Source organism: Gambusia affinis, linkage group LG17 (genome assembly GCF_019740435.1).
Source record: "Gambusia affinis linkage group LG17, SWU_Gaff_1.0, whole genome shotgun sequence".
Lineage (NCBI taxonomy): Eukaryota > Metazoa > Chordata > Actinopteri > Cyprinodontiformes > Poeciliidae > Gambusia > Gambusia affinis.
The window spans coordinates 21,168,702-21,186,395 of record NC_057884.1 but is presented as its reverse complement, the minus strand read 5'-3'; the positions used below and the strand labels follow the sequence as shown (position 1 = coordinate 21,186,395).

The 17,694-nt window shown below is 38.3% G+C and overlaps 1 protein-coding gene and 1 long non-coding RNA gene across 6 annotated transcripts in view; one reads left to right on the top strand and one right to left on the bottom strand.

Annotated features, from left to right (window-relative positions):
- cacna1bb (calcium channel, voltage-dependent, N type, alpha 1B subunit, b) overlaps positions 1-17,694 on the top strand; it is a 137,472-nt gene that overhangs the window by 104,204 nt on the left and 15,574 nt on the right. Inside the window, exons 31-43 of the mRNA XM_044144188.1 lie at positions 1,445-1,605; positions 1,687-1,824; positions 4,357-4,558; positions 4,800-4,964; positions 6,003-6,113; positions 8,255-8,338; positions 8,935-8,937; positions 10,354-10,470; positions 11,079-11,144; positions 11,386-11,477; positions 11,556-11,706; positions 12,819-12,946; positions 14,769-14,865. Of these exons, the coding sequence (XP_044000123.1) occupies positions 1,445-1,605; positions 1,687-1,824; positions 4,357-4,558; positions 4,800-4,964; positions 6,003-6,113; positions 8,255-8,338; positions 8,935-8,937; positions 10,354-10,470; positions 11,079-11,144; positions 11,386-11,477; positions 11,556-11,706; positions 12,819-12,946; positions 14,769-14,865 (1,515 nt within the window). The remainder of the gene's footprint in view (positions 1-1,444; positions 1,606-1,686; positions 1,825-4,356; positions 4,559-4,799; positions 4,965-6,002; positions 6,114-8,254; positions 8,339-8,934; positions 8,938-10,353; positions 10,471-11,078; positions 11,145-11,385; positions 11,478-11,555; positions 11,707-12,818; positions 12,947-14,768; positions 14,866-17,694) is intronic.
- LOC122846930 lies at positions 3,797-16,909 on the bottom strand. Of its 5 annotated transcripts, none has more exons than XR_006373293.1 (5): positions 16,718-16,732; positions 16,382-16,542; positions 15,789-16,056; positions 12,760-13,018; positions 3,797-4,577 (listed from the first exon to the last, which is right to left on the bottom strand). It is a non-coding gene; the product is annotated as an uncharacterized LOC122846930 (long non-coding RNA). The 5 variants fall into 5 exon arrangements; XR_006373291.1 differs by having other exon boundaries at positions 4,497-4,577; positions 12,760-13,021; XR_006373295.1 differs by lacking the exon at positions 3,797-4,577 and adding an exon at positions 11,689-11,703 and having other exon boundaries at positions 12,760-13,021; positions 16,718-16,903.

The following is a 17,694-nucleotide window of genomic DNA, read 5'->3' as shown; positions in this document are numbered from 1 at the left end:
TTTCTAATTTTAATGGCAGAAGTCTAACAAAAATTTCTAAATTCTGATTTTCTTTCTTCCAAGTTTGGACGTTTTTTCTTAGAATTTTTTTTTTTTTTAAATATTAAAAACATTTGCTGCGGCTGAGTTTTATGACTTTCATCCAACTTAAATAGCCATATGTTACTACTGGCAGAAACGACAAAGAAGAAGGCAACAGGAAGTAGATGGAGGATGATTTTGTGTTTTTGCAGTGTAGTATCACTAAAATGTCTTAAAACTTTGTCTTTAATGTTTAATTGAAAATTTCTCTCCAAATATTTTATGAGTTAAGTATTTCTCAACCAACCAGGTTAGAGTTTGACCAACGTAAATCAACAACGGCAGCAGACGATTTTTAACAAGGCTAGTCTTTATTTTCTCCAGATGGAGAAATGACAGCTTCCCTTTGCTGGTCGTCCCAAAGCAAAACCTCTCACAGGAGTGATGTGACTGGAGTGATAGAAGTGAAGGAGTGAGACAGATTGGTGTTGGCAGGCGGCCGGCCGTCTCCGTCTCTCTGTGGAAGCTCGGACGGAGCGCTGCAGGTGCAGGAGAGGAAGAATATGCTCCTGATGAACACCAGTCATGCAGCAGCAGGTTCATTGGTTGGATTGCATGTCAGGACAGATCAACGAAACTCTTCATCCTGAAAACAGACATGATGGTAGAAAGAAATCTGAAAGAGGAAAACATGGAACAGGAAGGCTTCTTCCTGTTCCCAATGTGAACTCTAGTGATTGTTAGCCAGTTAGCTAGCGAGATATATCTAGCTAGCTAACTTTTTATCTGTCCATCCAACCAACTAACCAACCAACTGCCACCTACTTAGATAGATAGCTATCAATTCAGATAGCTATCTATCTATCTATTTATCTATCTATCTATCTATCTAGTCATATAGTTAACTAGTTATCTAAACTATCTAGCTAGTTAATCCCTGTTAGCTAACTAGTTAGCTAATGTATTTTTACTGTCTTGTATCTTATGCCTGTCAGGATTGTCTCAGAATAACTGTCATCTAAAAAGTATATTTATTACATACTGACTGGGTTGAGAGATAACACATTCATTAATGTATAAAATAAAAAGGATAGTATAGTATAGTAATACTTTCTTGACATAAATTCAAGTTGAAATTGAATTTAAAATCTTATTTGTTGCTGAAGGGAAAATTAAAGCAACAGTGAAGCAACATGAACACAATCACTGAAAACAGAACAATTAACAACTAAAGTGAACAAAAACATTAAAACTGAAAGCTTCTGTCTTTAAACAGGAAATGTGGTAACAGTATAACATCTTGCTATTTTTATGTCTCGTTAAAACATGAAAGTTTCTCACTATAACTAAATGTTGTTCCTGCTAGCTTTGTGTAGCTGCACGCTCATTCCTCACTGCCAGTTTTTGTCTGTGTCGTTTTCAGGCTGTGTTCGACTGTGTTGTGAACTCTCTGAAGAACGTTCTGAACATCCTCATCGTCTACATCCTCTTCATGTTCATCTTTGCCGTTATCGCCGTTCAGCTCTTCAAAGGCAAATTCTTCTACTGTACCGACGAGTCCAAAGGTCTGGAGAAAGACTGCAGGTACAGTTACCAGAACACATCCACCCATATTTTCCTCTTGATTGTTATTTAGTTTCTGTTATCCGCTCTACTTCCTTGCAGAGGTCAGTTTCTGGAGTACGATCGTGAGGAAGTGACGGCTCAGCCCAGAGAGTGGAAGAAGTATGAGTTTCACTATGATAATGTTCTCTGGGCTTTCCTGACGCTGTTTACCGTCTCCACCGGAGAGGGCTGGCCACTGTAAGTGATTAGAACATGTTACTAATCAAAAATTCACATTTTACATGTTTTTATAGCTTCGTTTGGGTCTCCAATGCATCTAAAAACAACCCAAGCGCTTAAAAACAACAACTTTCCAGACGTTTTTTGGCAATAAATCCATGTTTTTGGTGTCTGGTAAATGAGCCGTTTCAGAAACCTCTGGAATGTAACCTCACAAATCAGCAGGCACTGCCCGTTACCTAGCAACCCCAGCAGAGTTCCACTCGTTACCTAGCAACCCCAGCAGAGTTCCGTTCGCTGCCTAGCAACCCTAGTGAAATTCCAAGACATTTGGTCAGCTGGGTTTACCAAAAAATATGAAATATTTATATTCCTTTAATATATTGTAATGGGATTTTATGTAATACACCAACACAAAATGACATCTGCCTAATCTAGTAATTAATTAAAGGAACTCTGGTCAGATGAGATCTAAATTAAAGTTTAACCTACCAGCAAAATGCAACGTGAGGCAGAAAACCGACAGACACGTGACAGAAATTTCTGCTTCTCCATCTTCATATCTCCTGTTCTTATTACAAGAGCTTCACAAGCAGCAGCTAATTATACAGCAGCTTATGGGAAACAAGCAGATCGTGATAAAAACAGAAAAGGTTCCTGCAGAAGCTGCTAAATACTCGCAGGAGGAGGATTGGAGCCCACGCCGCCTCTCTGCAGACACCTGTAATCTGAGAATAATGAGTCAGATCATTTCGTTTTACACGCTAAAGTCCTGCAGAAACCTCTGATCCATGTGGCTTTACGTTGAATCATTCAAATATTTTGGTTTAGTTTCTAGTGCAAATGTCTTAGTTTGCTTTAAATAAGACAAAACTAACTTTAAAAAAAAAACTTTTCAACAAGAAATAGGAGCTTAACATCAATAATTTCTTAATATTGATGGAAACGTTCTAGCTCCAAAGCAGTTTATTTCAATTGTAGCAAGACATTTTTCCCATGTTGCAAGTGAAATAATCTCCCAGAGGAACTATAAATTTTTCATCAATTTTAATAAATTATTTATTTAAAACAAGCTCCTGTTTCTTGCTCAAAAGTTAATTTTATCTGACTTAAAGGGCACTAAGATATTTGCCCTAGAAACTAAACTCAAAATACTTGGGAAGATTTTGTGTTTTTTTAGCGTTTGGCTAATTAGCTTGGATGAAAGTGATAAAACTCGGCCGTAGCAATCGTTCTTTTTTTATTATTGTTATTTTGGAAACAAAGAAAAAAGATGAATTTGTGAGAAAAAAGAAGTCAAATGTCAAAATTCAGAGCAAGGACAAATCAGAATTCTGACATTTTTGTTGCTATTGAAGTTAAAATTCAGAGAAAAAACCTGAAGTTTTGAGAAAAAATTATCCAAAAAATAATAAATTAACTTCTGCTATTAAAGTCCAAATTATGAGAAATAAAATTATAATTCTGCGATTATAAGCAGCAATAGTACAATTAAAGTTCGAATTATCCAGATTATTACATGGAAAAAATATCTTATTATTGAAACAATCTAGTAATTTTTCATCAATATTAAGGAGTTATTAAGTCAAAACAAGCTCCTGTTTCTTGATGAAAAGTTAATTGTTTGTCTTCTTCTGATTTCAAGTACTTGCTTTAGAAACTATACAAAAATATTTGGTGAGATTTTGTTTTTTATGTGAAGATTTGTTTCTGAAATTTCTCCACCTTTGTTTGCTGTTTTATTTACAGCAGCTGCATTTTCATACACTTTAAAATTGCGCAAATTGAAATTACAAAAGTAAATTTGATTAATGAAAACACAGCAATATAGAAAAAACTCATGTTTTTGCAGTGCTTTTTTTCCCAGTTGTATCGGAATTTATTTTTTCACAAAACTGAACTGGAAAACTTTTTCACATCACTGAGTCACATGATCAATAACAGGATGTTACTACTAGCAGAAACGACAAAGAGAACAGGAAGTAACTGGAGGATGTTGGCGCTGCATATTTTTAATGAGTAATCACATAAACAAACTTATTCACATGATTTATATTTCATTTCTTATCTAATGGAAACACCACGACTGGAAAATTATATTTTATCAACAAAGTTTTGAGCACATTTGTAGTGGAAACACAGCTAAGTCTTCTTTAAGTTGTATTCCTGGAATATGTGGATGACTCATGGAAATAAAAAAAAATAAGAAAACCTTTGAAAACGACGTCCAAAAGAAAACTTGGAAAGAGTTTCAGAGAGCCAGAAGAACCACTTTAGAAGATAAGAAAATAATTTGCTCTGATCTGTTTCTTCTAATACGCTCTTTGGCGGGCCGTTATATATTTAGTGACAAAGGCAGATGATTATCTCACTGCTGCATTTCAGCATTTCATTTTGCGTCTCAGCAGATTAAAGTTTTTGGAATATATCCGGCAGAGTTGAGTAAAAGCTAAAGGAAGTAGAGGAAGCGTTTTAATCTCTACAAAAGCGTCGTAACAAAACGTTTTATCTCTGAGTGTTTGATAATCTCCAGAGAGTTTTTCTTTTCAGGGTCCTGAAGCATTCTGTGGACGCCACGTACGAAGACCAGGGCCCCAGCCCGGGTTTCCGCATGGAGACGTCGATCTTCTATGTGGTCTATTTCGTGGTGTTTCCGTTCTTCTTCGTCAACATTTTTGTAGCTTTGATCATCATCACCTTCCAGGAGCAGGGAGATAAGGCGATGTCGGAGTGCAGCTTGGAGAAGAACGAGGTGAAGCTTCTGGTTTTATCTGCCAAAACGGTTTACAGAATACGTCATTAAAGGGAGAACAGGAAGGGTTTCTATTTGCATTCTTCACTTATGCTAAGAGTGGAGCTAGTATTTACTGCTTTAGTGCTAGCAAAGCTAGCTAACTTTTTAGTTAGCGGTGCCCGCCACTGACTTTGACTTTAAAAATCTCCAACCAGAGAATATTTCCACCCAGTCAGTTGTTGCGTTTTCTTCCCCACAGAGGGCCTGTATCGACTTCGCCATCAACGCCAGGCCGCTTACACGATACATGCCAGAGAACAAGCAGTCCTTCCAGTACAAGATGTGGAAGTTCGTGGTGTCGTCACCTTTCGAGTACGCCATCATGACTTTAATCGCCCTCAACACCGTCGTCCTGATGATGAAGGTCAGAGCTCACTCTTGAAAACGTATTTATTTTTTAAATCCTCAGGCTTGGGGAAGTTTGTCTCAAAACAAACCACAAAAAAATAATTTTTACATCATTAGTAGGTTGGAAATTTTAGTAATTTGTTATTCCCTGCTTCTATATTGCCTTGATCAGGCGGTAGAACAACTCTCTTAAATAAATTAAACCTGGAGATGTTGGTATTGGTAATTTAATGTGCCTCAACAAAAGAAAGAAAACAACACAGAAAAAACGTTAAAGAACAGCTCTCTGTCTCGGCTATGCTACAAGCTGACTCGTTGCCATAGCAGCTGACAACAACGCCACTTTGTGTTTCAGGATTCAACACCAAAAAACAATTACAAACATTTTCCCACACAAAGAACAGAACATTCAGTCCGTCACACTTAATGTTTACAAGCTTGATTTTTATTTTGTGATTATTAATAAGTAAGCACTGTGGTAGATTGGCTACCACTGCTATAAGCTAAGCTAACACTGCGGTGGTTGATTAGCTAATTTAAATGCCTGCTCTACTGATGATCTGTCAGAGTTGGTGTTCAGCTCAACACGCCAAATTCCACAGCACATCTACATGTTACGGTTGTCATAGTCAAGCTAGCATAACTGACATACTTACCTCTCCCTTGTTATTTTTTTCTTAATTAAAACTTTTTCCTGACTTTATCTAGTTGTTGTAGTGTTGGCAATTAGTAGCAAAGCCCTGCGTCCCTTTTACTTTTACATATCAGATGTACATTTAAGATTTAGCACATTATGTTGACAACTTACCAGCTGCAACCAATGCTAGCCCCAGCCACCTAGCAGCTTTTTGTCCTCTAGCAGGAAGATGAAGGTGTGACGTCACGCTGCAAGAGGTCTATAAAACGGCTCCAGCCGACCCAACACAACAGTTTCATGTCATCATCAGCCCACACAGATATTTTAGTGGGTTAAAGTGTAACTGTAACATTTCCTCTCTCAGGTTCAGATTGTTATGCAGTCAGTATTATTCATGTTCTCTCTTTTTGTCCTCAGTTCTATGGAGCTCCAATGGTGTACGAGTCTATGCTGAAATACCTCAACATCGTCTTCACTGGCCTCTTCACACTAGAGTGCATCCTCAAGATTATTGCTTTCAATCCACTGGTGAGCTGTTGAAGATAATCTACTGTGCACTAAACACTTGCTCTCTGTTTTTTATGCTGAGCAGTAATGTTGTGCTGAGGCTGAATGACGGCATGTTATGGTCATTATAGGTAGAAAAAAAAGAAAGATTAATCCCAGACATTTTCTAGAGTTTGAACATTTTTGTGGTTCCAGTTGAACACACCATAAGGAGCTAGCTGTTAACTCTGATTAACTGTTAGCTATATTCTGCTCATTGGTTAGCCTATTTTTATTATGGTCAGCTGTTAGCTTGACTCCAAGTAATTGTTTTAGGGCTGTAACCTTGATTATTGAAATTCCTTGAGGCGGGGTGCTGTGGTGGCGCAGGGGACGAACACAACCAACATGTGGCTGTCACAGGTTCGATTCCCGGCCTGGTGACTGTTGCCGCATGTCTTCCCTCTCTCTCCATACCTACCTTCCTGTCTGAGCACTTTCAAATAAAGGCCATGAGGGTCTTAGAAAACAATTCCTTGAGACAAAATATCTGCCTCAAAACTTTGTTGAATCGTGTTTTATTATTTAAGGTGCCATGTTTCTGTCGGGTGATTATTTATGTTTCGCAACTTGCGTCTTTGAGTTGTAGCAGCATAGCATCCTATTTTCAAGTTCGGTGTTGGAGAATTTAATTGATTGATGTCTAGCTTTTAGTTTTTATTGTGTTTGACTTGCTGTAGACTCTGGCTAATAATTAGCTTTCGCCTTCTGTAACTTTGTTAAACCTCTAGCTTTGTACTGGCTCTGTTTTAAGCTAGTGCAATAAAAGGTTTCTTTACATGTGCAATGATTAATACTGTTAAAATATCAATATCCAATCCAAACCATAGTGTATAAGGTGCTAAAATTGTTTTTAATTTTTAGTTCAGGAACGAACTTTGAGGAAGGAGCATAAATCTTCTTTTGACGTGAGGCTGCCTGTCTGCAGTGATGTGTTTCACCTGCAGCTAAATTCCATTTACAAGGCCCATTTATTAAATAGCTTTTCTCACACACCATTTACCTCCACCTGTTTAGCTGCTAAGCTCACATCTGCCTTTTTTAAACGCTTTGCTGCTGTAGTGGATCAGAGAAAACAGCTGTGGGTTCCTGGCAGAAACCCCGGCCCTCAGGCTCCCGAAGACGGATCCGTCTGACGGTGTTCAGGGTCCAGACAGCACCTCATGATTTATGCAGGAGATGCTGTCGGTTCTGTATGTGTTCAGTTTGTTTATCGTGTGCAAATGTTTATTTCTTGAAACAGTTAATCAGATTAATCTGATTATTCAAATAATCGTCGGCTAATTTAATAATCGATTAATCGTTATCCAGACCAGTTTCTGTTGCAGTTTTGAGTTTGATCAATTTATCTTCATGTTTAAATAGTCAAAATTACAAATACACACATACACCCCACTAATATGTAATTAAATGTCCCCGATGCCATTGGACCAAAATCAAGTTGGTTTTGTATCCAACAGCACGTTTTCGGTGTCAGTCTGGCAGAATATTTGACCACCATGCTGTAGAAAATCTGTAGTGTTTATTTAAATTGGTTGGAGAAAATCCAGATTTCACCCAAAGTCCACAAATATTCAATTATATTTATGGCTGAAATGATTAATCCTGATTAATCAGTTATTGAAATAATCGTAAACTAATTTTGTAACTGATTAATTGTAAAATGTGGTAAAAAGAGGTCATTAGGTCAATAAAACTAAATATTCAGAGCAGCAATTAAGCCAAAACTAAAAAATATATACATATTTTTGCATTTAAGTTAAAAATGTAAAACTCCTAGTTGGATAGTTTTAGCCTCACTCAGTTCAGATTTAAACTAATCTAAATTAATACTACAGTATAGCCTTCTAGGGAATAAAATGTTTATTTTCTTGTTTAAAAAAGGAATTAGATTATTTGTTTATTTGCATATTTTAATATATTTCTAATAGTGTTTAAAAATTCTTGGTTTGATTAATCGTCAGAATAATCGCTTAATCAATTAGTAGAAGAATTGTTACTTGTTTGCTCTTTGGTTCTTTGTGTTTTTGATCCACACAACATCTGATTGTTTTTTTTCATAGATGAGAAGAAAGAATTGATGATGATATTAATCTCTGTGTTTTTCTGCTAATTTGTTCCAGAACTACCTGAAGGAACCCTGGAATGTGTTTGACTTTGTGACGGTGATTGGGAGCATCACGGACATTTTGTTCACAGAGATAAATGTAAGACCTGCAGCCTCTTTGTGCAACGTTACGTATCCTCTGCATCCAACAGATGATTAACCAACTTTGGAGTAAAGTCACATTAAATCAATGTAGTAATGTAAAAATAACTTTTAAATTTGCCTTTATGTGGTGGTTTATTTTGATAACTTTTGCTCAACACAATAAATTTGATTTCCTGTTCAATAGGATTTCCTACAACTTTGCACAGATGTAATGAAAATGGGTTTTCCATTGTTTTTCCACCTCCAGAGCAGCAGTAGAAGCCATGTTTTGTCTTACTCTCTTTGTCTCAGTCCTTAAATCAGTAAAAAATTGATTGAGAAACATTCAAAAGTTCAAAATGAGAACATGGCTCCAATGAAAAAATGCACAAATATCACAAAGATAATTAGATGTAGCTGATTTGGGGGACTGAGACAGTGCCGATGTGTTTTCCTGTGAGTCAACGCCCGCTGTGTTTTTTCCTCTTGAGGACATCAGTCTTCTTTTCTGTCTCCTTTCTCGCTTCTCTCTTATTTCTGTTTGGCTGTTTCCATCATCTGCTGTGTCTGCTGGTGCCTGTGCCCTCACTCTGTCACATCTGACACCTTTAGACGGTAAGTGGCTTTTCTTGTCGCCTGCTGGTTCTTCTTCTTCTTTTTTTTTTCCTTTCAGTTTTGCCGTCAGTGTGTGCGCCGTTCAGTCTCAGTTTAAAGTATCGGCTGTTTCTCTGACGTGACATAATATTAGAGAAAAGATAAACTGAGAGCTTCAGCTGGAGCCAGTCCGTCTACAGACCGAATGTCGAACAAGAAAATAAAAAGACGTATAATGACTCCATCTTTAGAAGGATCAAATTGAAGGATTCTGGCTAAACACAGGGCCGAATTTAGAAGAATGAGGGCCCCAGGGCTGGAGACAGCGTTGGTGCCCTATCTCAAAAAACTTGAAAAATCTTTTACATAATTACATAATTTTAACAGGTAGGCCTGAACATCTACAGGTATGAATTATTGGATGGTTGGTTTAAAGCGGGTTTTCTCACACTGTAGGCGCCCTCTAGTGGTGCAATGCTTCTAAATAACCATTTATTTGTGGTGATGTGAGCTCACAGTGCTACCTTGCTAAGAGATTGTGTTTTAAAATATTTACGATCGGGCGCGCTGTGGTGGCGTAGGGGGTGGCGCGACCCACTTTTGGAGGCCTTGAGTCCTCGACACAGCCGTCGCGGGTTCGATTCCCGGATACGACGATATTTGCCCCTTTCCTGTCAGCCTACTTTCATCTGAGGGACACTAGAGCCCACAAAAGACCCCCTGGAGGGGTAAAAAAAAAAGAAAAACTGAAGAAAGAAAACATCAAGGATCTGCATCTTAACACCTACAATAAAATAATTATTTACGCAGGGTTTTTTTGGGCTGCCAAAGCAACTCAAGTTTAATTTTATTTGGTCATCGTTTTAAAGTTCTATAGTTTCACCACTGAAACGTCATTAAATGTAGGATTTTGTCTGGGAATCTTTTTGACACCTCCTGGATGAGTTGCCGATTCACTTTTGGAGTAATTTTGGTAGGTTCTCCATTCCTATGAAGGTTCTCCACTGTTCGAGTCTATTGAGCTCCACAGGGCTTTGTGAGTTTTCTAGCAGGTTTTTATCATCTTTTGGATGAGTTGCCAATGCACTTTTGGAGTAATTTTGGTAAGTTGGCCACTCTTGAGAAGGTTCTCCACTGATAGTTGAAGCAAGTGATGCCTGGAGAGCTTTTACATGGTTTAATAGGGATCTATTATTCCCTCTCGGATGGATTGCCGATTCACTTTTAGAGTAATTTTGGTTGGTCAGTCATTCCTATGTTTATTGAGTCTATTAAGGTCTGCAGAGCTTTAGATGTTGTTCTGGAAACTTTCCTGACCTCCTGGATGAGTTGCTAATGCGCTTTTGGAGTAATTTTGGTAGATGGGTGAAGGTTCCTGGCTGTTTGAGGCCGTCTTTATTTATCTCAGTTCCTCACAGATATTTTCCTTTCTTCCAGAACAAGATGATAAACCTGAGTTTCCTGAGGCTGTTCAGAGCTGCTCGCCTCATCAAGCTGCTGCGCCAGGGCTACACCATCCGCATCCTGCTTTGGACCTTCGTTCAGTCCTTCAAGGTGAGTAAAAAAAAAAACAAAAAAACACACAGTTGCATCTGTGGGCGACTGTAATATGCTAATGAGCAAATAGCGAATAATTATGTTTGTTTAAGAGAAAAGATAAAAGCATTTTCTCTGGAAGTGCAACTCATTAGCCACTCTAATGGACTGTGTTTCACTCTTGGACAAACGCAGGAAATAGATGCTGCTTCCTTTAACTTCCAGCTGATATCGCCTCGGCAGACAGCCGTTGGGATTTCCACACAGCGACGATTCGCTCGCTAAATCCCCCTGGGAGAAGCAGTTATATATGCAGTGGCTCAGGGACCTTATAGGAGGTTTAATGTCAGCGCTGAGAGCTTTTAAGCCCGGCAACAACAGACAGACAGTAGCTGCGGAGTCTTAAAAGGTGGCGATTTAATTACAACTGTTCGCCGGCGCCGCCGCCTCCTCGCAGCGAGATAAATAGCCGGTCAGAGGAATCAACCCTGCTGGTCGAGTTCACTGAAAAAGCAGAAACTCTGACAAAGGAGGGCTGGAAAGATTAAAAAGAAATAAAACTTTTATTTATATGTTGTCTATTTGGAAGATGAACGTATTTCAGATGTTTTTCTGTTTGTTTTCAGGCTCTGCCGTACGTCTGCCTGCTGATCGCCATGCTGTTCTTCATCTACGCCATCATTGGCATGCAGGTGAGCAGAAACTAACTCCTAAAAATGATGCATTTTCTGTTGCTTTCACAGAACTGTAGGTGAGAGTGATATGTAAAGTGCTTTGGTGCGGTCAATGCACAAGGTTTTTCCTTTTCTAAATTAGAGCGTTTCCTTTGAGCAGATTTGTTCTCGGTGTGTCATATTGCTCAGTTCTATGGTGAATAAAGTCGTAGCTCCTGCAGCTTCCCCCTGAAGCCTGGTTTGTGTTTTCTCTCCTCAGGTGTTTGGGAACATCGAGTTGAATGAAGAGACCTCCATAAATCACCACAACAACTTCCAGACCTTCTTCCAGGCCCTGACCCTCCTGTTCAGGTAACCTGAGATATTCAGCGCTAACGCCTTGATCCGCGGCGTCCATTTTGACTGCTGGCTCGCTGTGTGTGTCATCAGGAGTGCAACAGGCGAGGCGTGGCATGAGATCATGCTGGCCTGCCTCAGTAACCGGCCGTGTGATAAACTCTCAGGAAGTTCAGGGAAGGACTGCGGCAGCGATTTCGCCTACTTCTACTTCGTGTCCTTCATCTTCCTCTGCTCCTTCCTGGTCAGTAATTCAGGAAATCAGACGATTTTCCCATCATTTCTAAGCTCTTCTCAGAGTTTACATAGTATTGTACCAAGTATTTATGGTTTAGTTTGTAGTTTAAATATATTAGTACATTTAAAATAAGACAAAACTAACTTAAAAGTTACTTTTCAGCAAGAAAGGCCTTGTTTTAAGCCTTCAGTTTTGACTAAAAAAGTTCCACTGGATTTTTTTCACATGTAACAAGATATTTTTCCTGTTTTTAAATTAAAGAATCTGATCGATATCAATAAATGATACGATTGATAGGATATCAATACTGAATACTGAACTCCAATCCAGAACCGCACAGCATTCTGGGAGACGCAGGCAGAGGAAAGGCTTCAGCTAGCTAAGCTAGGTCGGTGGAATCAACTGACTGACTCGCTCTTTGGTTGCCTAGCAACGGCCTGCTGAGTAACTGACGCAGCAGCAGTTTCAAGTTTCCCCACTGGGCCTAAAAAACGGCTTAAAAATAAAAAAAAATGTTGTGAACAGAAAAGTGGATAAAACAGGAAGATTACGGCGACAGTTTGGTAATATTTCAGATATTTAAAACAAAAACTAATTAATAATTATCAATATTGACTGATGTGAAACACTTATATCATCCAGACATATTTGTGTAAATATTGTCATAATTTTACCAGAAGAAAGTCTTAAAATTATTACAGAAACGTTTTTATTGAGGAAAAAATTTGGATAATTAATTTTTTATTTATTGTGTTGAAGTTTGCATAAAATTACTACTATAGTCTCCACATATAAAAACTTTATTCTTGTAATTTTATAACTTAATTCTCAATAGTAAAAAATAAAATTGTGATATTATATGTAGGTCGATATATAGAGCTGTCCAAATAGAAGCTGTTAAACAAGATGGCCGCCCAGGGTACTGACATCACTCTGAACTTGGAAACCCAAGGAGTGGATTGATGGGAAAAAAAATCTGATTTTCAAAAACAAAACTTCAATTAATTGATAAAATAAATTAATCTCCCAGTTTTACATGTATAGAAAGACTAGAGTTACCTGATCCAATCAGGTCAAATGTTCATTTCCTTCATCTTGTCCTTTTTTTCTTCACCCAGATGTTGAATCTGTTCGTTGCCGTCATCATGGACAACTTTGAGTATCTAACTCGGGACGCCTCCATCCTCGGGCCGCACCACCTGGACGAGTTCATCCGCGTGTGGGCAGAGTACGACCCCGCCGCCTGGTAGGTTCCTCCTGCGGCGCTACGCCAGACAGAGGCGGCGCTATGACGCGGTGGCGTTCCACAGGACGTCTGCTGCTGAAGGAAACAGGAAAAACTTCAGCTAAAATCTCATCCCTGCTCCGCGTCCTGCTGCTAATCCGGCAGGCTCTGCTTCCTCGCTGTCTGCTGCTGAGTCTTCCTGTCACTCCTGCAGGTTTATGTCAGGCCTTTCCGTTTCCAGGCGGCTCGCTCTGACTGGAGCGGAAATGCTAATTCTGAGCACTGGGAAGGCTAATCTGTCTCAGATTATTCTCACTTCATTACGTTCTAATAAAGCTTCCTTTCTCTGATCAGGACGCCGTTAGAGGTGAGAGAAGTAAAATAAGGATTTGCCATCACCTGACAGACACTATGGGGGAGGAATTATAATTTATTCCTCTCAATATGAATGAGCAAAAACACAAAACCTGACCAAGTGTTTTTAGTCTAGTTTCTAGATCAAATATGTTAGTACACTTAAAATAAGACTAAAATTACAAATAACTTTCTAGGAAAATAAAGTTGCTTGTCTTAAGTAAATAAATCCTTAATGTGGATGAAAAACTTCTAGTTCCACCAGCAGATTATTTCACTTACAGCTAGAATATTTTCATCAGTATTAAGGAATTATTTATGTAAAACAAGCTCCTATATTTTTCTGAAAAGTTACTTTTAAGTTAATTTTGTCTTAGAAACAAAACGGAAAAAAATACTTGGTAAGATTTTGTTTTTGGATTGTTTAGAGTAAAATTATGTCTGTTTTCAGAAGTTATTGGATTTGACATTAAAAATCCCCCAAAGGTTTTTACTCAGTTTCTTTAGATATATATGAGAATTTTTTTTGTTTTTTTTGACATTTCTGAGGCAAAGTTTTTATTACACTAATTACACCGTTTTTGATCTGAAACTAAATACTTTACTATTATCAAATTAAAGACTTTTGTGTTTAAAGTGGGGTCATGAGCAGTAGCTATAAGCAGTAAGTATCTTACACACAACACAGAACTCAGTGAATTCAGTGCTGAACTACGAGGGGATCATTAGAAAAACTAAAACTCTGAGCAGATTTAGCATATTCCACTTTAAGATGTTTTTACTTTTTACATATATTTTTGTGATATTTTTCTTTTGAAAAAAAGTCCCCAACTTTCTGACTGGTGGGAATCCCCATAGCAACCATCCAGAAAGCACTTGCAGGCTCTGCTTCTGCTTTTCAAAGATGTAGGGTTGTATAACTCTGCATCTGTTTTCAGCCATTTTCAGATGGGAGTGTAAACGTTGAGTTTGACGGGGCGTTTATTTGGATATAAAGTTACAAGATGTCCTAAAACTATTGCTGTCAGAGAGAAATTTTTTTGAGTGCCATCACGTTATAAGTTGACACTGATTTTGTTTAAACATAATAGCTTTCTTGCTAGCTAAAATCTCAATGTCTAAAAATTATTTTGTGCAAAAGATGTAATGAAAATGTTTTGTATAATTCTCCAAACAGAAGAATGAAATTAAATCTTTGTAAAATGTCAGAGAAAAAATAAGACGAAAATGAAAACAACATATTTATCATAAGAATAATTAAACACAAAAAACTAAAAACTAAACTTTCATGATCAATTTGAGAAGCAGTTAGGAAGATGACAGTTTATTAAATCCTTCCTTCAATTGTCTCATCCAAATATGTCCCACATCACACACATCTAATTTTTACTCACTCTGAAGATACTGACTACTCATAGCTACCTCACACAACCCCATCTTGTGAGTTCTCCTGTTTTCTAACCTCTTGATCGTGTCTCATCTTTTTCAGTGGGAGGATTTGCTATCGGGACATGTACAAATTATTGCGTTTAATCTCGCCTCCCCTGGGCCTGGGGAAGAAGTGCCCCAACAGGGTGGCTTACAAGGTTTGCTCTCCCACACAGACCCTTTGTTTTAAAGAAAGAGGCTGTGCTGGTTCTGGACCGGTTTCACTAACGCTCAGCGATCCGCTAACAAAAACATGCCTGCCATGTTTCCACCTGGGGGCAGCAGGGAGTCTTAAAGGAACACACCTCTGATAATCAATGTTTTGAGTTGATTGTAAATCTAGAATCTGAAAAGTTTAAATTTAGCTGATGCATTTATTTGTAAAAGTTTTAAGAAAAACACGAAATTTTATTGTTGCACCTGTTTTAAACAACCACAACCTTCAGATTTATTTTATTTTATGATTTTATTGTTTTTACAGTGAATGGACACCTTTATGAAATTTATTACCTACAAAAAATTAATGAATATTTGTTCTATTAAAATAGCTCATGCTTAGTTTATTATTGGTGATTTTAGTTTTTTTCCAGACTGATACAGTTTGACAAAAAGTTTGTACACTCCTGATTTGGTAGTATTTTTGTACAAATGTAAACTCTTAATTGGTTTATCATGAAATCCCTGTCGGATATGCTGACGTTTGAGGTTGTAATGTGACAAAACGTGGACGGTGTGAGGTTTTCACTCAGAATGTGTTTCCAGAGGAGTTTTCCTTTAAATCCTTAGATTTAAAAGTTACAACCCCACTCATTTCTCCCACCAGGTTCCTCCCATCCTTCCTCTTCTCTCCCGGGATCCATTATTGGATGAATCAATTCAGCTGCAATGGCATTCCGGAGAAAAATCCCAGAAATCTTATTAACAAAGATTTCTGTGTTCTCCTCCTTCCCACCCCCCATTCCCATTTTCTGTCATATTTCTTTTCTTTTCTTTCTTTCTTTGCCATTTTTATTCATTTACTGCCAATTCCTCTCCGTGGAAATCTTCCTCCTTCCTTCATGGAAGCGGCCGCATAAGTTACCGTGACATGTACGAGCTGCTTCGCGACATGTCTCCTCCGCTCGGTCTGGGGAAGAAATGCCCTCCCCGGGTCGCCTACAAGGTAGAATCCGCTTTCAATCTGCTGCTCCTCTGCTTCCACCTGCCAAACGCCTTCAGTCTTCTGTCACTTTGATGCACTCTACATCTCCTGGCCGCCTGTTGTGATGTTGTTTCTGTCCGCCTGGGTGTCGGGGTTTGTCGTTCATATTTTCCTCTGCTGTCAGGCTGCGTGAAACCGATCGGAGACACTACAGAATAAAAGAGAAGCGGGAAACTTCACAGTTCACAGAACAAAGATGGCGGAGCTAACGCAGAACGGGGGAGAGAAACGGTTCAAACTGAGTTCGACACGGGATGAAAAATACACTTTACCCGGATCTGTTTTGAAATATAAGCTCCCGATAGCTCCTTAAGTTTCACCTTAATTCAGCCGGGCTTTATTGATAAACTTATAATGTCCGTTTACACATTGTTTCAGTGAATTTTATCCGCCATTCAGTTTATCCGCTGGACAGTTGAAGCAAGTACACCTCGATGCATCAAACAGAAAGCGGCGAGGACGGCCAGTCTTACCTCTTATTTGGAAATGGGACCAAAAGGGTCTTTGTTTCCTATATTATCCGCGATCTCATTTCCTAATAAGATATGAGAGTGCCGTGTGGTCCGTCCCCGCCGCTTTCTGTCAGCTGTAGCGAAGCGTCAGAGCCTGAGATTCTAAAACAAACATGGCGGAGCTAACAGAACGGGGAAGAGAGACGGTCCACACTGAGTAAGTTGCGGGCTTTGAAATACATTATATGCGACTCTGTTTCGAAATATAAACACTCGACAAGTTCCATAGGTTTCACCTTAAGTCAGCCGGACTTAAAGATGAAGCCCAGTCGATTATCTAATAATATTTGCATGTACCTGTTTCTAATGTTGTAGTTTGGCCGCCATCCATCAGATGGCACTGCTGGCCATCCCGCAGCGGCAAAGCCGTTGATTCAGAATCAGAAATGGCGCGCGGAAGAGAGACAGTCGTAAATGAGTCCGATGCGGGATGAAACGTACACTTCATCTGGTTCTGTATTGAAATATAAACACCTGATAAACTTATGTGTCACCTTGAGTCAGCCGGACTTAATGACGAAGCAGCTACAACTTCTCATTAACCAATAACTGATGTGCTACAACTGCGAGTATATAATAAAAAAAGATGACTACGAAAAATGGTAACATGATGGGAAAAATACATGTTTCCAATTAGCAAGGTTTATTTTGAGTAGTAACTATGTATGAATATTTCTTCATGGGGGGGTTAAGTTTATATTTTATTATTTTCACCTTTTATTTTTGTATTCAGCAGCTTAAGAGGTTGCTGTTTTGTTGCATTTTATAAATGTCTATTAATATGAGAACCATGATTTCCAGTTTACTCAGTAGGTATTAAATACAGCTGTAACAAAATAATGTTAAAGTTTGACGTTTTTTCAAAAATTACACATGTAAAATTTAGCCATTTATGTTTTAGAAAGACAATCAGTTTTCTTTTAATACAAAGAAACTCAGGTATTTAAGAAAATGTCTGTTTATTAATAAGATCAATTAACTTTAAATGTAACTCAATTGATAACTTGCGTTGTAATATTATGACTTTATTCTTGTATGACTTTATCCTTGTAAAATTACAACCATATTCTTGTATTATATGAACTTTATTTTTGTAATTTTAAGGCTTTTTTTCTTGTAATTTTCTTATTTAACTTCCTTAGCGTGGCCCTGATACTCTGTTGCACTTTCCTGTCAGTCGTGTTGACGTGGGAGTCTCAGCGATCGTCAGGTATGCTGACTTCCAGCTGCTTACCTCCTGACATGCAGACGTAATGCGACTGTTTCCAGCATGT